The sequence below is a fragment of the Dasypus novemcinctus genome, chromosome X (genome assembly GCF_030445035.2).
Source record: "Dasypus novemcinctus isolate mDasNov1 chromosome X, mDasNov1.1.hap2, whole genome shotgun sequence".
NCBI classification, from domain to species: Eukaryota; Metazoa; Chordata; class Mammalia; order Cingulata; family Dasypodidae; genus Dasypus; species Dasypus novemcinctus.
Window position 1 is genome coordinate 12,228,041 of NC_080704.1, and position 24,251 is coordinate 12,252,291.

Genomic DNA, 24,251 nt, shown 5'->3' on the forward strand with positions numbered 1-24,251 from the left:
TCACATTTTCTCTTCCTTTTTTTCTTCTTGAGTTCAACTTGGCAGTGTTGTGCTGCTGGAGTAAAGAAATAATATATTTGAAGAGGATATATTTTAGATGATCGAGGCTTTTTTAAAAAAATATATATATAGTCAACATATTTTAAATGGAACTCCCAAATAATAGCATGTCCTACAAGGACTCCGTATGGTGGTTTAAGAATTTACAGGATCGGGAAGCGGACTTGGCCCAATGGATAGGGTGTCCGCCTACCACATGGGAGGTCCGTGGTTCAAGCCCCGGGCCTCCTTGACCCGTGTGGAGCTGGCCCACGCGCAGTGCTGATGAGCACAAGGAGTGCCCTGCCACATAGGGGTGTCCCCGCGTAGGGGAACCCCACGTGCAAGGAGTGCACCCCGTAAGGAGAGCCCCAGCGCGAAAGAAAGTGCAGCCTGCCCAGGAATGGCGCCACACACACGGAGAGCTGACACAGCAAGATGACGCAACAAAAAGAAACACAGATTCCCGGTGCCACTGATAAGGATGGAAGCAGTCACAGAAGAACACACAGCAAATGGACACAGAGAGCAGACAACTGGGGGGGGGGGGGGAAGGGGAGAGAAATAAATAATAAATCTTAAAAAATTTTTTTTTAAAAAGAATTTACAGGATAAAACGGCCAGACTCCACAAAGTTGCTTCCCCATCCTGCCATGTATGTTCTGGGCACAACCAAAATGTTCCGCATTACACTTTCTGGTTTTCTTTTACTCCATGGCATTTTTTATTTCAAGAAAACATTTAAAAATATAATAAGGTGATAATTATTCTCTGAATAGCAACAATAACAAAAAACAAACAAAAGACTTCAGTATTTGGAAACAGTGAAATGAAGAAGTGCCTCAATTTTGAAAAAAAAAGTGTTCTGAAATGCTTCATTTTTGTTTCATGAAAATTATTTGAATATAACTTGCAGCAGTTTATAAATCCCTAAGGAAGGGCTCAGTGGCACTGAATGACCACAGCCTGGTTTCTTTACAGCTGTTTCTGAAAGTGTGAAGGAAAGAAGAAGACATACATAAACCTATGCTTTGTATTATTTTCTATGCCTACTGTATATCTTTCAAGGACAACATCAAGTCCAGAACTTGGCTGGATAAGGATCACTTCCACCTCCAGCAGTTTGTCTTACCACCTAACACTTCCTTGTCAGAAGAAATGCTTGATATTAGATAACTTCAATCACTTCACTCTTCTTCCAGAACACTCCGTTGGAACACTTTATTTCATAAATTACTTAGGGCAATATAACTCTCCACAACACTGGGAAAATGCTTCTCCACCCAGAGTCAGGGATCTAAGATTAAGGCAGCAGTGGAGTGTTACTAGGATGGGGTGAGACAGAGTAAAAATAACTTAGGTATTGCTGTCTTCGCATAGTAAAGTGGGACAGAGTCCTACTTCCAATGGGTTTTTCCCTCCGGCATTTCTCCTAACTGTAGCCGCTTCCTTAATGAAGCCCTAGCTTGCAGCCCAGGATAGAGAGCCCTTCTTCAAAGAACAGAATAACAACAACATTCCAGATGATACGTTTTATAACTATTTCTGGAAAGTTTATGGTGCGCCAGGCATTCTGCTCAACCCTTTACCTGCATGACCTCATTTAATTCTCACAGAAAGCCTTGAGAGGCAGTTATTATTGAGCTCATTTTATAATCTGGAAACTCATGTTTAAAGAGATGTTCAGCGAACTTCTCAAGGTCCAGTTTATGTGAGGTGGAGCCCAAACTCAAACTTAGGGATTGTGGGCCTGCAAATTGCCTCTCAACAAATAGGCTAGGGAAAACTTCAAAATGCCAGGGGAGTGACTGGAGAATGCCTCGGAAAGAGGAATGGTTCATTTCAACCACTGCTTCCTGTTCCTTCTAAGACTTATAAGCCAATGACCATGGATATCATAGGATAAGGCAAAAAGGGAAAAATTAGTGTGACTTAATTAGTGGTGAAAATGCCCTGGTGTACTATTATGCATATGGTCGTTAGTAGAAGGCTCAGAATTACTTATGTGGTCCAGTCTGGCATTGGAGAATTCGTTTACTCTACCACTGTATCTCCCAGGGCCCCCTACATAAGGTCCCTGTGTTAGTTTTCCAGAGGTGCTGCAACAAATTAACAAAAGCTGGTGGCTGAAAACAGCAGAAAGTTACTCTCTCACACACCAGGAGGCCAGAAGTTGGCAGGCTCTGAGGTTCCTTCTGGAGGCTCTGAGGTAGAAGCCGCTCCCTGCCTCTCCCCTGGTTTCTGGGGGCTGCTGGCCATCCTTAGCATTCTTTGGCTTATGGCTGCATCACTTGGTCTCTGCCTGCATGTTTCCACAGCCTTCTCTGTGTCTGTGTCTTCTTCTCATATAGACACTGGGCCCACCCTAAATCCAGAACGATTTCATCTTAAGATCCTTCACCCGTAACATTTGCAAAGACCCCAATTCCAAAGAAGGTCATATTCTGAGGTTCCAGATGGATGTGAATTTGGGGGGGGACGACACTATTCAACCCACTGAGTCTCTCTCTGATGACTCTCTCTGTGATGTCATTAGCTATGCTGCCCTTCTATGGCATCCCTCTCTACAATGACCCCTTCAATAAACTCATCTAGTAATGGCATCCGAGAGATGGATGAGGGTCATTTCCTGTAGGAAACAAACTCATTTTATTTTGCCATCTCTAGTATTTAGTACACCAGAGACATCATTGACAGAAAGCAATTTTATAATTGTAACTGAGACAGTGATTGTTTTTGAGGACAGAGAACTCTTTCATCAAATGTATTGTTTAGATGCAAAATGGAAGAGGTAGAGTCACTGTCTCTGAAAACCTTAGACATACAGGTAGTTATTGAATAATGACAAATCAGTCTCCAAGGAAAATGACTAGATTCAATGGCTTTTTAACCTTTCGGAAAACCTTTTTTTTTTTTTTTAAATGAGTGCATGCTGGAGGAAAGACTACAAAGTGAAAAAGACTGAAATTGTTATAAAAGCCCAACACACAACACCCACATTAATTCCGATGGCTTCCTTTGCACCACCACTGCCCTCTGCCTTAGCCCATGGCCACTTCTAGGACTCTTAGAAACCACCTCTAGCCATTAGATATTTTATTCAGATTTACTCAGATTTTTCAGAGGAATTCTGAATAAAATACCCCTCTCATGGGTTATCTGCAGAGTGACAATGAATTCAAGATTTACAACCGATTTCTTCACTGGTCAAAAAACAAAACAAAAAACAATAACAAAAAATAACCCAGATCTCCATTTTCCTTAGCAGAACAATTTTTCCTTCTTGCGTTCTTAATCCTGTCACATTTCTGATTTTCTGGCTAATAACATCTCTTCAATGGGAATATTATTGACTGAACTATTACTTTTTTGCATGCATTTTAATAGAACAAAGACATTGTGATTATTACTATTAAAAATTTGGTAAATAGTGGCAAAATTTTACTTAATTTAGAAGTACTTTTAAAAATTAAATAAAGTTTGGCAACCGTTAACCTAACTCTCCATTTTAAGGAGCTTTTTTTAAGAATTAAGACTGCATTCTCTTTCTTAATTGCACACCATATGTTTCATACATTATATTGCTTGGTCAAATAATTAATGTGGAAAAGATAAGAGAAACCTTGAGAGACTGTGGTATAAGTGTTAAACTCCTATTAAAAATAACTAGGTTGTTAATCTAATTCAGTCCTAATGAGACAATATGAACATGGTGTAACCCCTCTTAATATGTTTCCAGTTCTATAATAAGCAGAGAAATATAACTATGCGACCCAGTTTTTATGTAGTTTAAACAAGACAATGGTTAGAAAAATGATTTGCAAATAATGAAGATCTATCAATTTTCTATGTTGAAAATTTAGATTTGCCTCAAGCAAATCTATGTTGCTTGAGGCAATTTCTCAAGTACTGTTAATGTTCCTATAAATATAAAATCTCTCTCAAAAGTACTCATAAAAAGAAAATAACTGGGAAACGGACTTTGGCCCAGCGGTTAGGGCGTCCGTCTACCATATGGGAGGTCCGCGGTTCAAACCCCGGGCCTCCTGACCCGTGTGGAGCTGGCCATGCGCAGCGCTGATGCGCGCAAGGAGTGCCGTGCCACGCAAGGGTGTCCCCCGCGTGGGGGAGCCCCACGCGCAAGGAGTGCGCCCGTGAGGAAAGCCGCCCAGCGTGAAAAGAAAGAGCAGCCTGCCCAGGAATGGCGCCGCCCACACTTCCCGTGCCGCTGACGACAACAGAAGCGGACAAAGAAACAAGACGCAGCAAATAGACACCAAGAACAGACAACCAGGGGAGGGGGGGGGAATTAAATAAATAAATAAATCTTTAAAAAAAAAAAAAAAAGAAAATAACAAGCAACATAGAAATTTATAATGTTTGTTACATATTCTTTAATAAAATAGCCATTTTTTTGTCCAAAATATGGTTTTTGGTAAATGCTTTCAGAATGCAGAACTCTTTTAAGAACACAGTTCATGAAATTTTCTGTATACTAGGCAATTATACACTAAGGTATTCATCTTAATTTACATAAAGGTATTTATTTAACTTCTACAGCAACTAGGTATGTTATAGACACTACCTCAAATAAGATGAGTGCATCAAGTATAAGGAAGCATGAGTTCAAGGTTAGCATATCTGCATTCTAGCTGATGGCTACCTACCAGCCACTTGTGAGACCTTAACCAATTGTGATGGTCTGAAGCTGAGTGGACCCCAGAAAATTATGTTCTGAAGTTAATCCATTCCTGTGGGTATAAACCTATTGTAAGTAGGGCCTTTTAATTAGTTTACTTCACTTAAATTGTGGTCCAGGGTGGGTCTTAATCCTCTAACTGGAGTCCCTTTATAAGAGAATGAAATTCAGATGAAGAGAAAACCACGGAATATAGAGAAACCCAGAAGAAAAGGGAAAGACTGGCAGATACTGCCATGTACCTTGCCATGTGCACTGGCAGCCAGTCTTTGGAGAGAAAGCATCACCTGATGATGCCTTGGTTTGGACATTTTTCCCAGCCTTGTAACTGTAAGCTTGTAAGCTAATAAATTCCCACTGCTTTCGGCAACCTAACAGACTAAAGCACTAGCGTCTGGCATGCTATGCTGGCGGGTCAAATCCAGACCATCATCTGTCTCTTGTAAATAAAATTCCATTGGCACACAGTCATGCCTGTTTGCTCATGTATTGCCTATGACTGCTTTTGTGTTACTAAGGCAGAGTGGAACAGTTGCAACAGAAACCAAATGACCTGCACAGCCTAAAATATTTACTAGCTGGCCCTTTCCAGGCAAGGTTTTGCCGACTCATGCCTTTATGAATTACTCTGGGCCTCAGTTTCTGAGCAGTTGGGTAAGACTGCAGTTTCTCAGCCCAGTTTGCTCATGAGAATTTCTTGGGGAGTGTTTGAAACATCCCATGGCCCAAGCTGCACCTGGTTCCATCAGGTTGGACCCGTCCCCAAGGTGATCTCTGTGCAACCAAGTCGGGAACCATGGCATTAGATAATGACGGGGGCCTTTCCAGTTCAGTGTTTCCATGAAATGACTGTCTCGTGGAACAAATAGTCCTTGTCTACAGGAACGAACACTTGGAAATCACGGCTAAACCGCTTCAGCCTCGGTATTGAAGACTCATGTTTGATTTATGGCATTCCAAATCTCCGACTTAAGGCGTTTGGAACCTACAGTTTTACACAGACGCAGTGATACATCAACCTAAATGGTTTGCTTGGAGGGCAGATTTAAAATAGACGAACAGGTTTAATGAGTTAACTTTTGATCTATGGAAATAATTCACTTTCAATATATCATAATTAAACTATTATAAATCAAATGTAAGCTATTTGGGTGACAATCTCAGCTGCCAGCCCTTTCTCTGCAGACTCCCCACTTGGAGGAAAAGCCCCAGGCTCTCTGTCTCTGACACAGACAGCTACACCTGGAAGGGAGTCCTGCAAATGAGCTGCAAACCTTAGGAAATCGGGCGGAGAGCAGATAATATCAAGTGCTCCTAAATAATGTTTGGGGAAGGGATTAAAGAATATTTAATGAGCCTTTGGAGGCTTAAATATTGCAGCAACAGCCTGGAGGATGGCATGTGCGGGCCCAGACTGCTCGGAGAGACGGGCCGGGGACTGAGGTGGGGGGGCCCTGCCATTTGCAGAGCTGTGGGGTGGCTGCCAGGCTGCCCGCCTGTCACTCAGCGCCCACAGATGGCGGGAGGGGGATCTCTGCAAGGTCTGTGCTTTCGAAAGCTCTAACTAGATCTGGTTTGGGAGGCCACACAAACAGTGCCTCTGACAAGGAAACTGAGCCTCTCCCTTCGTATTGTTCCTGACAAAAACGCTCCGGTTTAACTCGCTCAGGATGTCTTAGCCTCAGCCCTATTGACATTTGGGGCCGGGTCGTTCCTTGTGGTGCGGGGCATCGTAGGATGTTCCGCAGCATCCCTGGGCCCTGCCCGCTAGGTGCCGGGGGCTTGCCTCCCTTCCAGTTGGATCAATCAGAAAAAGAGCTCGGCATTGGCAACCACTGTTTAACTCAAGCAACCATGTGCTGCGGAGTACACCCTAGGAGCCGCGTGATTTCTTAGCATCGTGCCTCCAAGTGGGATTAATAACTATTCCGAGGCAGCAGGAAGCTATAGAAATAAATCTGTATGTATTCATGTGTCTATATACACACATTATTTTATTACATACTATATTATATTAGCATAAATGTAATATACACACAACATATATGTATAGTATTATTTTATCCTACCCATTTTGAATGGCAAATACTTCATCACCTCTGCCTGAACTAATGTGTCTTTTAAAAATCAGATGGTCTCTTTATGATTCTTTCTTGAAAGAAATCATCGGAGAGCAACTTGTATAATATTTTGCCCACTTCTGTATTCAAAATTCAGATGAGTGGCTGGAGGGCTTTTCATCGGACGGGCAACTTCTACTTAAGCAATAGGGACTATGACATGATTCAGTTATGACTGGCTGTTTCATTTGTTTCAACAAGGATTTACTACTGATAAAATACCCTCTAGCCTTTTTAAATGCTCTGGTCATTAAAAATGAGTAATCAGTTACAAAAGAACCACAAGATGCAGTCATTGCTCTTGAGAAATTGACAAATCATCAGGAGGGAAGACGCGTGTAGAAAGAAACCTTATGAAATAATACATGGAGGGGATGGAGTTAGGAAGGGGAGGGAAAGAGCACAGGAATGCCTGCGATTAGAGAGTTTGAGGGAAAAGTAAGCTAGCGTTGTAGTCTACAGCGAGATCTTAGTTGGTCCCTTTAGAATAATCTAAATCTTCTTTAGATGAAATAACAGGACAGACCTAGAAGACCTGAGGAGGGAGACTATTCCTTTGTTTGATACAAACTCTGTATTGTCTGACTTCTCAGAAGAACACAGCTTGCCTATATAACTACAAAAACATTCTTTAAACATTGCAGGCAAAGCGGGAAGAAGGGCACCTTCAGGGCATGGCAATAGTAGTGAAAAAGGGACCCGCGAGCCTTTGCCCAGGGTTTCCCACGGGTTGAGTATTTCTGGAGTTTTAACCAATGAGTCGGAATCAGTATTTTAACAAGACCCCTGAGTGACTTGTGTGCACATTTATGTTTGAGAAGCACTGGTTTAAGAAACTAATGTGGATCTACAAATCTGAGTGATAAGTAATCCTGGAAAGACCAAAATGGAACAGACCAAAAAGCTTTGTTATTAACTAACAAGTGGTGAACTTTTTTATTTGCATCTATTCTCTGCCAAGCATAATTAAATATAAATGAGAACAAAATCATTTAGCTCCCTTAAGGGACTTGAAATGTCAAGCTCATGGTTCAACACTCTCGAATTTAAATGTTTAATCGGGGCAAATAGATGACCGCATTTAGAGCAGTGACATGAATTTAGGGACAAGAGAGATGCAGGCATCCATTGCACACGTACATAGAGAATAACTAATAAATATGGACTCACTGGACATTCCCGTTGGTGAGAATTTTCCACCTGGATTTCCACATTTCACCTTTATATTTTTACTTCTTTTTTTTTTAAATCTTCAAAAATATTTTAAAACTTTATTTCAAATTCAAAATATAAAATAACAGACAAAAAGCCACTTAACAAGTTATGGAAACATTACACCAAAAATGTTTACTTCTTGACTCTATTTATACTAGACTGGAAAGTAGATCATCTTTAAGCCAGAGTCACCACTTTAAAGGAAATTTCTTTGCTCAGTCCAGGGAGCCCTGGTGTCAAAAATGAAGGTGAAAGCACTTTGTTTCTCCATCACCCACACTCTCTTTCCTCTTTGCCTCTTTTTTGAAGGGTGGCCTGTTTGGGCCATGGTTCTCTCTGCCTTAATCACAAGGGGTGATTAGGCAGTGATAAGATGGGGTACCTGAACCTGAACCCCCAGGCTTCTACTTCTCCGACCTCCCGTGGCCTCGTTTGCCCCATCATTTAGGAAGCTCCTATTTCCCAGGCTTTTCCCACCGACCAGACATTGGGCTAGACTCCTGGACCAATATTATCTCCTTCAACCCTCTCAAGAGCCCTAATGAGCAGGTATTACCCTTCCCATGGCTTTACAGGAGAGCCACGGCTGTTCCAATGTCAAATAATACCTGAAGGTGCTCTGCAAACTGTCAATCAGGAGACTTACCAATGCTGCTTATTATTCTAGGTAGGGCCTGGCTTAAGGGGTTCAATCAACAAATACCCTCCAACCATGTCTCAAAACAACGTCAAGTGGCATCTTGAAAGAGAACTTCCCCTCGCAGTCCTGGTCCACAAGACTTTTTCTAGAGCTATGGAGGCAGCTTGATGTCCCTGCCTAATGGGTTTGGATGAATTTTTAGAGTCAAAGAGAAACAGGAAGCACATCACTCGCTGAGCTGGCACCCAGAACAGGTGAGTCCCTTTGTTTGCTGGCACCCACTAGAGCGTAATTCAGCGAGTGGGGAGTAAGAAAGGGAAAGAGCAGCACCCCTCCCCAGGCTCCGTGCTTGAGGCGCGTATGGCTGTCCCTGGTCTCCAGAGGGCAGCAGGCCATCCTGAGAGCCAGTCTGAAAACCTTCCCATTTCACGGGCCAACCGTGAGCAACTGAGGTCTGGACAGCAACGTCAGGGGTCAAAGAAGGAGGAAAGAGACAATTTCCACGAGAGCAGCTATTCATCCAAACGCTCAAGTTAGTTAAGAACTCCCCTAACAGACAGAACAAGGCCAGCGGCTGACTTGCTAACAGCCAGCAGCATTTCCTTGACTCGGTCTCTCAGAATTGCTTCCTAGAGATGAGCCCTTTCAGAATGGAAATGGCATTAAGTGCTTCTGAACCTGGATGATTTACCTGACCTCTTAGCACTGCTCAAGAAGGAAACGGACCGCCGAGCAGAGCGCGGGCGAGCAGCTCACAGTCCAGGAGGTGAACTGAAGCCCTCGAATGAGAACGACTCCCACCCCAGTTTTCTCAGGCTCTCAGATCTCCTAGCTTCTTGCCCTTACCTGCAACTCGGAAGGAATGCCGAGGGTGAATGTCATTGTTTGTCTCAGGATGTCGCTTTCGACTGAAATGTATTTTCACTTGGGCTTTTGGAATTAAGCAGTTTCCAGATACCAATACCCAAGTCAGCAATTTTTGATGACTTTTCATGGTAAAAATGATCTCGTGGATTGAGCTCCAAGGACTTCTTTTCATAGCCCTTTTTATGCCGTATTATCATAACCTCCAGCTCCCGGAAGCCGAGGGCTGTTATCTTTGTCATTCATTCCTGCATTCTCAGAGTTTCCGGCCCCCTTCCCTGGGCTTATCTCATAGTAACTACACAACAAATATTCCTTGGGTAAATAAATAGGGGTTCTTTTCTTTAAAAAAATAAAAAATAAATAAGGCGGGATTTGATAAAGTGGATAGAGAAAAGAACATTCCGAAGCACACAAAAGGGGTAGAGGGTCTTTGTGATTTCGTTTTATTTTAGAACCTAGTCTTTTTTTTTTTTTTTAAATATTTATTTATTATTATTATTATTTTTTAATTACATTAAAAAAAATATATGAGGTCCCATTCAACCCCACCGCCCCCGCCCCCCACTCCCCCCACAGCAACACTCTCTCCCATCATCATGACACATCCATTGCACCTGGTAGGTTCATCTCTGAGCATCACTGCATCCCATAGTCAATGGTCCACATCATAGCCCACACTCTCTCACGTTCCATACAGTAGGACCAGCTTCTCTTATACTTTGCTCACTCACCAAAGGTAAACCTACAATCAGTAGAAGGCTGGCAGCCCCAGCTTGGGACTGGCCCATGCTGCCCACTGGCATGTCACCCATGTTTGCCTCATCTATCCGGATGTGCCTAAATGTGACATCCATAGCATAAGCTGAATGCTAGCTTCTCTTTCCTAGGAAACACTCGCAGGTGCGGGCAACATAGGGTGTTGATTCGATCGGATAAACCAGGGATGTGAAATACCAGCTTGTCCTCATGGAATTCAAAATGGTGCTTGTTTTTGAAGCCATGGCTTTCCGTCCACCACTCATTGCTTTTTAAAGGCCCATTTTAGTACTGAGCTTGGTTTAGAAAGAAGAAAAACAATTTTGCCCAATTATAATTCCCCTGAGGGTTGTTTGAAGTCTCCCGTGTCAGCCAGAAACACAAATCAACCCTATAACTATTGAGTAATTTAAGATACTGTAAGGAAATCCACAGTAGGATTACACTAAAAAAGCCTTTCTTGTAACAGTAAGACATGTGCCAATCACTGTGCTAGGCCCTTTTAGTTTCTGATGAGAAATGCAACATGAGTTTTCCTGTCAGCTTACAAACCTTCATAGGCATGAAAAGACCTTAAGTGTCATGCCCAAACGTCCACAACATAAAGTAAGTTTTAAGTGGATTTTGCAAATGCAGTTGTGTCAGATTTTTCTGGAATGCCTATGTCATGTCACACACTGGAAATAAATCAAATCTTTAGCTACATCCACTCTTTCACGCCAATCATGTCCATGAATGTCCAAAACAAGCTACCAGTCTTTCTAAGAATAACCTAATTTATTGATTTGTCAGTGACATAGAATGATAGAGAAGTCTGACTTTCAATGGTCTGAAAATATGAAACAATTCATTAATGTACATTGAGCAAATCTTACAAGCTTTGACTTTATAAATGGTCAAGACCAACAGTGTTCTTTCAAAAATTGTCAACTTTGGAAGCGGACTTGGCCCAGTGGTTAGGGCGTCCGCCGACCACATGGGAGGTCTGCGGTTCAAACCCCGGGCCTCCTTGACCCGTGTGGAGCTGGCCCATGCGCAGTGCTGATGCACACAAGGAGTGCCCTGCCACGCAGGGGTGTCCCCGGCGTAGGGGGGCCCCACGCACAAGGAGTGCGCCCCATAAGGAGAGCCGCCCAGCGCGAAAGAAAGTGCAGCCTGCCCAGGAAGGAATGGCACCGCACACACGGAGAGCTGACACAACAAGATGACGCAACAAAAAGAGACACAGATTCCCGTGCCGCTGACAACAACAGAAGCGGACAAAGAAGAAGACACTGCAAATAGACACAGAGAAAGACCCCCCCCGGGGGGGGGGGAGAGAAATAAATAAATAAATCTTTTTTTAAAAATTGTCAACTTCAATTCAAAGACCACACACAAAGAGATATTCCTGTCTTACACTGCTCACTACATATATTTTTTAAAAATTAAAGCATTACTTAACTGTATTTTAAGCCATTCCAGGAGCAAAAGTCTCCTGAGAGGGAAATGGGTGAGCCCAGTTAAAGCTGCCAGCTCAGTCCATTTTCTCCACATGAGCCTCTCCGACCTGGCTCTGCTCTCCTCTGCGATGTGGCCCGGGTCATCGGGGCCCATCTTTGTGAATCCAGCTCCTGGCCTGAGGTCTGGCCCTTCAAAGCCAACCCATTCCCTGTTTGGGGGCGGGGGGCAACTGTAGAAAATGCCTGCCTGGGGCTGCCCTTCCTTCAAGGCAGCTGGCTGGTGGCCCTGGAGGCACCATTCCAAAGGCAGGCCTCGGGCAGAAATGTCCCCAACCCATGAGAAGGCAGGAGAGACGAGGAGCTGGACAGTCAGGGGACAGAACAATCCGGCTCCAAGGATTAGCTGGGTTGGTGGTAGTCATTCAAAGGGGCCAATGGCATCCTTTGAAGCCGCCAGCAATAATCCCGCCCCCCTAGCAGTGAGTCTTGCCGCCTGCAAACCACACACTAGGAAAGCAGGGAAAGGGTCGCCTTTCTGCTTGCAGCTGAGAGCTGAGCGCGACACTGCCTAGGTCTTCCCAGTCTCCACGGGCAAGACTGCGAATTGCACTGTTCCACAGGTTTCTGTTGCCAGCCTGGCAGATTCTGACCTTTGCTACTGCTTCACTTTGCCAATTAAAAAGGAGATCACAAAATCTTAAGTAATGTGAACACCTCCTCCCCCTTCTAGTCTTCTGTGAATGGTCACGCTCATTTTTCTGCTAGCCTCATTTGAACCTGTCTTCATTTATGACATCATTCCCTTTCTCCAAAAGAAATGTACTGGTGTTAATCATAGGGGGGGTATGGGAAAAATACACTAAAGGTGTACGCTATGGACCATAATTAGCGACAAGAGTCTGATCATGTTCTTTCCTAATCTGTAACCAACGTTCCACAACAATGGAAAGTTTTGGCGGAGGGGGGAGGTATGGGAATTCCGCACATTATGCCTGAATGTTTTGTAAGCTCTTGCAACTTCGCTAATACAAAAGTAAATAAAAAGAAATACATTTTAAGGATTTGGGAATCATCTGAATGACATTACAACAACAGATACAGGCCATTATATATCCGGCCATAACCTACAGAGTCGAATGGGAGCGTGTAAACTACAGTGTAAACTCTAATCCATGCGGTGCAGCAGTGCTCCAAAATGTGTTCATTCATCAATTGCAATGAATGTACCACATTGATGAAAGAAGTTGCTAATGTGGGAAAATGTGCGAGGTGTGGGGAGCAGGGCATATGGGAATCCCTTATACATTCTCTGTAACATTCATGCAATCGAAGTATTTTTTAAAAAACAAAGAGTGAAAGAAAAAAAAAAGAAATGTACTTCAGCGGCATCCCCCACCTGTAGCCTGGTATTCAAAGACTTTCAGATCTTCCCCCAAGGTGACTTTTCCCACATTATCTCCACTGCCCTGCGATTGGCCCCTGCCGCTCTCGCCAGCCTCGTCTAGAATCCCACAGCCGGCTTGCCTCCTCCTGCCAACAGGTCTCTGCTGGCCCCAGGCCCGCAGAACGCCCGTTCTTCTTTGATGCATAATCTACCGATCAGTCAAGGCAGCTTTAAGTCCTACCTCCCTGGAGCAAGGTTTCTTGTCTACTCAAAACCAGAGTTCTCGCTTCCTCCTCTGAGTCCCAAAATGCTCATCTAGCCCACCAATTCAGCACACGCCCATCAGCAAATATTTATTCGTTGTTGTGCCTCTGCTCTTCGCCAGGTGCTTTAGGGGAAAAAAACTACGAAATAGATGAAAGCAACAACATGGATCCCCTTATCTCACACACAAATAAGACAATCAGTAGTTAACCAACACTTTGCAGGTGGCCTCTCTACAAAGTCCCCGCACTTTCCCATTACACTCGTCTACACCCGCACTTTGTAACAGCAGTTCTAACAACTACTGCAGGTTTACTCTGTGCCAGGCCCAATGCTAAGTATTTTTCATGAAACACTTCATTGTCTTCTCCCAAGTTTCTGCGCAAGTAAGTACATTACAAGCTGTGTTTTATAGACGAGTAAAATGCGGCACAGGAAGGTTAAGCAAGGTGCCCAAGAGTTACATTTGTTTACATAGCCATATGACTAAGAAACACCCTGTATACTTGTCTGTGCATTTTCCGGAACTCTCCGAGCTTACCAGAAATGATTCCAGTAGTAATAAATCAACGGTCAATAATACATTCCTCTCTGCACATAAAGAAAGGTGAGGCGACACTTGGGCGGAAAAGTAAGGTGAGATGGAGGAGGTTGAGGAGATAAGCCTTGAACTTTCTGGTAAGAACGTATCACTGGAGATGTTTTATTTGTAAGAGTCACGTTAAACCATGGACTACATAGTAAACAGTGCAATTATAAAACCGTGCTTTCATCAATTGTAATAAATGTATCACACCAATGCAAGACGTTAATAAAGGCAGGTAATATGGGAATCCAGTATTTTATGCATGATTGTTCTGTAAACTCACAACTCTCTAACCAAAAAAGTTTAATGGGACACATAACATGCATTTAACTTAAGAGAGCCAAGCACATGCCAGGATAAGGGAGACATACCAAGTTAAGTTCTTACAGACCAGGGTTTCCCAACCTTGGCACTGCTGACATTTGGGGCCAGATCACTCTTTAGTGTGGGGGCTTGTCCTGTGCACCGCGGGCTACTAAGCAGCACCCCTGCTGTCCATCCACTAGATGCCAGGAGCACTTTCCTCCAACCCAGTAGTGACAGCCAAAACTTTCTCCAGACATTGCCAAATAGCCCCTGGGGGTGGGGGGTGGGGAGTCACCCTAATTGAGAACTACTTAGAAAAACAAAAGTGTCTGGGAGGAAAACAGTGGCTTTTATAGGGATCCCACTGAGGAATCTGAATGGGGCTTTTAAAGTCGGGTTAGATTTCAGGAGGACAATTAAGAGGCTCATCCAAAACCAGGGAAGAGATAGGAACCAGAACTTGCTGACAGGCCCAGGAAAGGTTGCAAATTAAGTTTGAAAGTACAGTGGACACAGGAGAGGTGATGGTGGAGCTAAGTTGGCCTTTGATCCTGTAGACAACTGTGGAACTACCAGGAAACGTTTGGAGCAAGTACCTGACAAGAGATAAAAATAATTTAGGAAAGTAAATCTGGTGACAGTGTCAAGGGTGGACTGGTGGTGGTGGGGACTTGGGGAGAGATGAATGAGGAGGTTACTGCAATGGCGCAGGAAAGATGAGATGGCTACAGGTTCATGAGAAGGAAATAAGATTGCACTTGTCTGGTAAGCATACGATCAAGATAGTAGTAGATACAGGAGATCAACAGAAGATCATGTCTAAGAAAAGGGTGCGTAATCTTGTTCAGCATGACAGGTAACAGAGGTGTGGATGGAGTAAAACCCAAGAGATTCCAAAATCTAGAATGAAGGGAAATTACGAAAACTAGCTTACTTTTTCATTTCTATAGTACTGAGAGCATCCTGTCTGTGGTAGAAAAACACACTAATGCAATGCCTTGTACATCGTAAGTCTCAAGAAAATATGACACATTTGTTAAAAAAAATTGAGAAGAGATTAAATGGAAAAATTCCTAGAAACATATAGATAAAGAATGACTTAGACGAAATAAGAAATCTGAATATTTTGTAACCACTAAATAAACTGGATCGGTAGTTAAAATCACCCCACAAAGGACATAGCAAGTCCAAAACTGACTCCTACGAAGCATTCAAGGAACAGATAAAAGAATTTTGGTGATGAGAATATAGTTGTTGCTATATTCGTTGCCATCTCTTGTCTAAGAATGAAATAACGCTAATGGAAATTCTCTTCACTTGAATTTGCCTCCATACACTTTGAATTCAGTAAGAGTCTAATAAAAGAAATTTGAAAAAGTAAATATATGCACTGATGTATACATATGTGTGTATATATGCACGTGTGTGTGTGTGCCCTCACACTGGAATCTGTGCTGTACGTGCTACAATTTTCAAAGAAGAAACAAATTTCAGAAATTCTAAAGGGAGGAAAATGTTCAGGGCAGTATCTGCTTCCAACTCTCCTAATTCCAAATAAATAAAGTCCAAGACACTTTAAGATATGTAACCTTACAAACTATAAAACCCAAGAGCTAAATTTCATGTTTTCTCCTCTAGATGAGAAGAGTTGCATGGGATGGCTGGGTTTTAACTGGAAGTTTCATCAAACTATTTAAAAATTACAATGGGATGATCCACTGAAACATGCGTTACACAAATAAATGCTCTTCAGCCTTCATTTAAGAGTCAGAATAACAAAACAATGGTTTGCAACTTCAGCTTCAGCTAACTTGAGGGGGGTTATGCTGTAATGGAAGGGCAAAGAAAGGTCAGTTTTTCTCAGTTTGTATATTTTATAGGTGCAACCAGAGAGAAGTAACAAGATCTCCAACATTGTATGTTGGAACAGAAAAAGAGGAATTACTGCATTGTAATTCCATTAAAACCCTGGAATGCATTATATTAAATTCTCTAACAAGTTATGTGGTTCATAAACCAAACTTTTAATCCAAGTCTGGAGGACCAAGAGGCTTCTTAAAATTCAATTAAAAGGATGTAAAAGAGTTCCATGCCATGATATGCTCCACTTAGAGACCTTTGCATTTGGCAGGAGGATTTTTCTCTTTTTCTCTTCAAACAGGGTTCAGGAAATGCTAGGTTAATTTTCTCTCCACTTTAATATTTTATGAGTGCTTCCCAACGCAGAGTCTCTGAAAGCATCAGATTACTGACATGAAGCAATTTCAGATGGCGTGGAAGATCTTATTTGCATGAATTCCACACGTTGGGATTCTTATGTGGTCTATTTTTCCCTTTTTTTATGCTTAGAAAAGTTAAACAATTATTCTCCCCAATCATCACAGAATTCCTGTCTTCATATAATGCACTTTTACTAACAGAAGAACAAAACATTTTCAAAGAGGATACACCTATATTCTTGAATATCCAAATGAATTCAAACAATTCTATTGTCTTATCTATAAAGGCAGCCTTTCCCCATGCTTTATTTTAGTTCCCACATGATCATAAACCCATAACTTTATGAGATACTGGAGCCTCAGAAAAATACAAGTATAGAACACGTTTATTTTTTCAGACCGAAGTAATAATTAACAAAAAGATACTTCCGTGGTCTTGGTCTTTTCAGTATGCTATTACTTCCTTCAGAAATCAAGATTCTTATTGTACTTAGGTTTGAAACATAACAAGGAAGTACATATGTTCATAAATATGTGCTAACTGAAATCTCATAGATGCACAAATGTCATATATTTTTCAAGATTTTTTTCTAACATAAATGGCAAGTTTTAGAACCAACACACAAGGCTGGTCTGTTATTTGTTCAAACGTTCAAGCGGCTGTAAATAAATGCTCATAAGCATATTTTGTGAATAGCTGTGAATGTGTCTTGGCACCCTGGATGCTGTTTATAGGCTTTTATTTCTGTAATTAAAAAAGAAACTATACTGCATCATCAATTGTCAGGCCCTCCCTGGGACAGTACCAATGACAGCTAAATCCCTGGATTGGTTAGACAATTGGGCAGGGCTCATAACTGAAGAGTTTCATTTTCATCACAAAAAAGGCTAGTGCATGACAGTATATCCTTCTAAATTGGGGGATGTGATTTAAGTCATTAATAATGCTTGTGAGAGTGCACAAATCATGAGCAGAATTTGACTGCTGGGTTTAAATATCAAGCCTGGGAGCTGTGAAATAGCAAATATTATTATGTGTTAACAAAGGATTGTGAAAAGGCAGCATTAATCCAATCGAAGGAAAATTTTTGATAGAGGATTAAAAAAAAAAAGACAACCTGGCACCTATACATTTTGAAAAAAAAAATTGAACACCCATGTGAGATCATCCTCAATGCCCCGTCCCTTCCCTGAAATAAAAAAGAGAAAAAGCTCTTCCTTTCTCAAAAGTGATAGCCATATTATTTCTGAAGAATTGGTTCCAGAGGCCTACTTCATGCATGCATGCCTTGGCTGGGTTTAACTTTGGTGGTATTTTCTTGCACTACTGCCCTGGTACTCCACTAGAAAACCAGTCTGTGCCTGTCTGTCCTTGTATCACCTGAATTCTTGGGCTTTACTTCCTCTACATGGTTCAAAGATGGAGCTGTTTCTGTCCCTCTTTGGACCCTTTTAAGTGGCAGGCATTGCCCAGGTGATGCTTTTGTCTCCCACGTGACATTTAGAAGCAGGGATTCGCTTTGGCATGTCAACTTCCCTGAACATAGAAAGAAATAGCAAAGCCAGATCACAGATGTGCACCATTAATCCCACTGTCAAAAAATAAACCATGGGGTCCAAGTAAACACAACCACTCAGCACTAAGGGGAAGTGGCAGGGACTGCTGTTGAAAGCGACAATGTTCTCTGGGTGACAATACTCTTTTGCCCATGTGATTCATTTTGTTTGCTCATAACCCGGTATGTGTTTTTCCTGAGAGGAAGGACTTCAATGTATATTTACTTAAAGCTCTTAATTTATACTTCCTTTCCTTCTAATTGGTGTCTTGTGATCTAAAACAAGTAGGTGAACCTAGCATCTTACTGTCAGAGGCAAACTATAATTCACGACACCCACTGTCACTTGCAGCTGAACAGGCATCTGGAGACATGCCTTGTCATTTCGTCCCTGGTACATTCTACCCATCTTTTGAGAGCGTTTTTATTTGACAGATAGTCATATTAATTATTTTCCCCACAGCTGGAGTTCGGTTAATAATTTCATGTGAAGTTCAAACACTTTTTCCAGTAACCTTACTGAAACACACAAAAAAAGAATCTGTTCACGAAATCTGAGATGGTCAGAACACCCTAGTTCACCAGTAAGCTGGATATCATATCATTTACGCACGGGATAAAAGGTCACATGTCCTCTAAAATCCCACATTTGCTACAGCTGCTCCTCTTTCTCTCCTTTTGTTTGTGCAGTAACTAGATACAGGTACAATGAGGACGAAATCAGTTTTCCCTGATTGAGGAAAATAAATGCCCAAAGCCAGATTTTATCTGCCATTCCTTCTCATTCAGTCTCTCTAACTCTCGCTCTCTCTCTGGGAAAGAGGCAGTGCTCTCCTTGCAAAAACTCCAAGGACTGAAAACAATCCAGGTTTTTAGAATTCACCCTCACCTTGACAACGCGAAAATTACAAGCAGCAGTCAACTTTTACAAGATACCCTCATTGTGTAATATTTATAGGCTGCCAAAAACATGCTAAAACTAATCAGATAACAAAGGTGAAGAGAAAACCTTTGCCTGCCATGTAGCTAGCAGTGAATACACTTTTTTATTTCCATGACATTTGCTGGCAGAAAGGGGTTGGCTTAAGGCGGGTCGGACTAACCTTCAACTTGTCATAGCGCTCACTCAAAGCCGCCACCTGATGATCGCGGTGCCGCCCAACCAGTTTACACAAGGCACAGATTAACTGGTCATCGGCCACACAGTACATATTCACCTTCTCATCCTCGTGCTCCAGACACATCAGCCCCCGGATGTGTGAGTCTGGAATAGGCTCAATCAGTCGATGGCCCGTAAAGGGCTTCTTGTTTGGGTGAGTGGCTTTCAGGCACTCGTCACAGTAGGACACTTCGCATGTGACACAGGTCTTCACAGCGTCCTGGGCAGGGTCCTGGTCACAGAACTGGCAGAGAACTTTCTCGGCAGAGGTCATGGCGTTGGCGTCGAATGCCCGCTCCCGGCGGGTCTCGCTGGGGGAGTTGGGCCCGCTCACCGACGCCTTCTGGAACCTGTCAATGATATTCTGCAGGGTGACGTTGCGCTTGAGCCCGTCTAGACCTCGCTGGCTGAGGGTGATGACATGCCGGCAGGTGGGGCACTGGAAGGCGGTGATGGACTCCACGGACTCGGTGGTGGTGCAGTGGGACACCAGGATGCGGTGGGCGCAGTTGAAGCAGAGGCTGTGTGCGCAGGGCAGCAGGAGAGGGTCTTCGAAGAGCTCCAGACAGATAGGGCAGGTCAGTTCCGACTCCAGTGTTTCCATCTTCAGGCGAAGCTCTCCGGCGTCATCAGCAAAATCCAAGGAAGCTGATCAGCTGTCTGGAAACAGAACGTGAGATTTGATTAGGCACGAGGGGCTCAGCCACGGCGCTGTGGGCTTCGACTACCTCTCAGAAAAATGCCAAGCCCCAGGTCACACAAGGGCAAATGTGTGTACATTCCAAGGAATTCTTCCTCTCGTCTGTGGGGAAATAAGGAGTGTCAACGGAGAAAACATCACGACCCTAAACCAGCATACCAGCTAGCAGTTTCAAACTACAAGCCACGCAAACTAGTAAAGTTTATTTTGTTTTGTGTTTTGCAATTTTGTTTCTCAAAAGGCCTGACTCCAACAGGTTTTTGACACTGTCATTTCCATCAATTGCATCTAATCACAGCAATCAGATTGTGCCTCACACAGAAATTTAAACACAAAACGTTCATTAATGAACTAAAGATTCCTTCATAACTTTGAATCTTGGAACTTAAATATTAACATGAGTGTGTTTTTTAGCAAGCTTTACTTGGTCATACCAAACCAGGGCTAAAGCAATGGAGAGGCAGTTATTGTAGAAACGGGCACGAAAAGCACGGGATTCATGATAAAACTTAAAATTAATTTGGGATGCTGGTTGCCAAAATATATACCTGGGAGAAAAAAAACACAAAAGTTTTAAAAAGATGCCTGTGATAGAGGCAGTTCCTTTTGGCGTGTGTTTGCTACTCCTCTGAATAATTGTATGGCTTCATCCGGCAGTAGAATGGGGTGGGCATTGGGAAGCAAAGAAAAATATCTGGGAACCTTTTAGGGGCTGCGGTGAGCATGGGTATCAATTCCTTGATTACTGAGCCCATTAGAACAAGCATTTTGGTGGTGCTGCTCCTCGTTCGGTGAGTTCTAACAGTGCTAACAGTTACAGGCCCGAAGGCTATTTAAGGTAGCCCACTCGGAGGGGACTTGCAAAGGCAGCTAGAGAGATGCCACACAGCCCCCCTGGCCTAAGGACTCCTGTCAATGGCTTGTCACTGCTGCCAGCAACAGACTGGGGTGGCAGGAAGCCCCAGCTTCAGAGCCGTGCGGTTGCGGGCCTGGCCTCCACCAGCCCCCGTGGGCTGGAGAGCCCTGGCTGCGTTTGCCAACCCTGCCTGTGTCCCTTCAAAAAGGGCGGGGAAAGAAGCCCACACAAACCCTGGCTCCTTAAGGGGGAGGAGGCCTCCTGCTCATTAGCAGGCAGGGAACCAACCTCTTTGAACCTTCTCCCTTTCAAGACCATTAGCAGAGATCCACATGCACAGCCGGGTGGACGTGAGGTTCCCGTCACCTGCCAGGGGCTTTCTCGGGCGGATTCATGGGAAGGCTTCACATCCAAAGCTATGTTTAGTGATTCTGACAATCCGCTTTTTTGTATTCACACTTCCATTTACTTGCAAAATGAGCGATTCTTAGAATACCCTGATCCTTTCTGAAATAGCATCCCTCCAAATTACCGTATGGTGCTTTGGTTAAACTACTGCTCATCTGGCTACCAACTGAATGGAAACTGGTCTTTCAAAGTGCAAAGGATGTGCTGGTGGTGAAACATTAAAGAGCTACTGGCCTGGCATTTAAAAAAAAAATCTCCACGCGTTCCCCAATATTTCCTCCACTAGAATGACTACAGGGACAGCTGAGATGCGAAATAGCGCAAGAGTGCTCATCTTTTCAAAACCAGCCATGGACAGCCCAGCACTGCTGTTGTCAGCAACAACTGCCACATCTGGTCTCACCAACTCATCGTATATAGATGGCTCAGAAGGAATGGAAAGGCTTTACTTAATAATCATTGCTTTGGTTATATGTGAAAATCACATCCTCTCTAAATCAAAGCATTTTTCACTTCCCATGAGAAGCACTTATAAGTGAAAGGAAAAAGGTGGCCCTTTGGTCTGCTTTGTTCGTGGAGAACACAGAAAGGTGGCGCTCAACAGAGGAATGGGTATCCAATTATGCACTGAGAATTGTCAGATGCGTGGTGAAATCAGGAACTCTGGAGGTGTCCATTGTGCACTCCAGTGGAAGTGGTGCCACTTTCTTCACACGCTCAAGGGATGTTCAGTGAATGCTGGGCACCGAGCGGGCTCCAGAAGCCAGATCTGCCCCTTCTCACCACCCTACCCTATAATCACAGGCCAAGCCAGCATGGTCCCTCATCTGGGCCTTTCTAACTGGTCTCCTGGCTCCCATCCATTCTCACCCCCCACCCTCCCCCACCCCCCAGCCTAGTCTCCACTCAGAAGCCAGAGGTCCTGTTAAAGTATGATGGATCCTGCCTCTCCCCTGCTCTGGCCTCCAGGGGCTGCCCATCTCACATGCAGCCGAAGTCTCCACAGCCAAACCTGGCCCAGAAAACACAGCCCCAGACCTCGTTCCCTCCTACATTCGCCCCTTACTCTCTGTGCTCAGGGCATATGGCCCCTCTGTGATTCCCTCAAGCACGCCCGGCTTGCCCCTCACCCCCCTGCTCCTGTGATGGCTTTTGGAACCCATATGACTCTCTGCTCCAGTGTCACCCTCCCTGTGACTCCACATAAAGCCAAGATCCCTGCTGCCACCATGACCACCCGCCCTTTGTGGCCATCCATCGTCCCCCAGGCAGTCTGTTTTTCTCCATTGCATTTATCACCAACATATTTTGTTTGTTTATTGCTCCTTCTCGCCCCACTTCTCCCTCAACACTAGAATATAAGCTCTATGAGAGCAGAGACTTTCCTCTCTCTTTTGAGGGATGCACCTCCAGCACCCAGAAACTGTGCCCTGCACACAGTGGGGCTCCAACATTACTGACTGAATTAATAAATGTATTGATCTTTGGGCCGAAACTCAAAAGAATAAAACATAGCCCTTGCCTTCAAGGAGCTTTCAGAATATTACAACAGGGAAGCAGATGGGGCTCAACTACTTGAGCACCCGCCTCCCACATGGGAGGTCCCGGGTTCAGGTCCTGGTGCCTCCTAAAGAAGATGAGCAGACACCACACCTGCTACAATGAGCAGACGCCTAAACAAGCAGATGCCACAAGCCAGCAGATGCCGCAGCCTGCAGGGAGCAGATGCGGCTCAGGCCACTGGGCACTCGCTTCCCATATGGGAGGTCCCCGGTTTGGTTCCCAGTGCCTCCTGGAGAAGGCGAGCAAACAATGAGCAGACAGATGAGAGAACCATCTGGGGAAGAGGGGATAAAAAAGCCTACTACAGAAGTCAGCAAACTTTTCCTATAAGGGGCCAAATGGCAAATATTTTTAACTTCATGGACCATACTGCCTGTCATAACTACACAACTTTGCCACTGTCAGGCAAAAACAGGCATAGATAATAAACTAATGGGTGTGGCTGTGTGCCAATAAAACTGTATTTACAATGACGGGTGGTGGGTTGGAGCTGGCCTGCTGATCTTAATTTGCCGACCCACGCATTAGAAGACAAAGATTCACATGGCTAGCCAGAATATAAAATGAAAATCACTCTCAGAGAGGTATGAATAATATGCTGCATGGGCAATGACGGTGGAGCAAGTCTTGGACAAGTATGTGCAAGTCGGGAGTTCACGGGAAATGATGTGCAAGGGGATTTCACCCTGACATCAATGCAAATGATGCCAGCCTAGTGCTTAGGGGCTATTCTTGTAAGAATGCTTTAATAGCAGCTGCTCAGGACTGGGTATTTTTCTTTTATTGCCTTAGCACTTGGCATGGTCTTTGAGCAATTGTCTTCATGGTAAATGTTGGTTAACTATATTAAGTGATGACAAAAATACCTGAATGCAAAGTGAAGACCATCCAACTTTCTAAATCTCTTGCCTGTAGGTGCCAAAGAGGAAGGGGGTTTGATTCACTATCTAAAGTGGATCCCATTCCCCCCACCTTTTCCCAGATTTCATCATGATGTAGATTTTTTGTTAAATTCCTCACTGATAGGTTATTTGCAAGCACACGTCATTTCCCCTCCATTAACATGTTTTATTTTTTTTCTCTCTTAAAAACTGCCTCTATTCATTCCTTCATCAAATATTTAAGTGTGTCTGCATTACTCAAAGGCAAGTAATGATGACAACAGGCCCCCGCGGTGCTCTCATTGCCCATGGGGAGAGAAGATATGAATAAACAAATGGTTATGCAACACCGCAAAGGACACCTGCCGAAGACAGGCAGTGAATACTTAATTCTATATTGAGGGAGAAGGGGGTAGGTGGGGGAGGCTTCCTGGAGGAGGCAAAGTGTAAGGTGTGTTATAAGAGCTGAACAGCGGTTCACCAGTAAGGAAACGCAAGTGGGGAAGATTTTGTGCAAAACACTATCCATTGTTTCTTCTTGCTTTCTGTTGTCCTAGCCCCAGTCATTCATTCTTTACACCTCAAGAATAA

The 24,251-nt window shown here is 43.6% G+C and overlaps 1 protein-coding gene across 9 annotated transcripts in view; it reads right to left on the minus strand.

The window, feature by feature from the left end:
* The window catches only part of MID1 (midline 1), a 350,591-nt gene that overhangs the window by 99,557 nt on the left and 226,783 nt on the right, over positions 1-24,251 (minus strand). For 6 of the 9 annotated variants that reach the window (XM_004446447.4, XM_023582843.2, XM_058292073.1 and 3 more), the window contains one exon: positions 19,197-19,912. In XM_004446447.4, the coding sequence (XP_004446504.1) occupies positions 19,197-19,856 (660 nt within the window). In that variant the 5' untranslated portion in view covers positions 19,857-19,912. The remainder of the gene's footprint in view (positions 1-19,196; positions 19,913-24,251) is intronic. The other 3 variants (XM_058292075.2, XM_058292074.2, XM_004446448.4) reach the window with 1 other exon arrangement.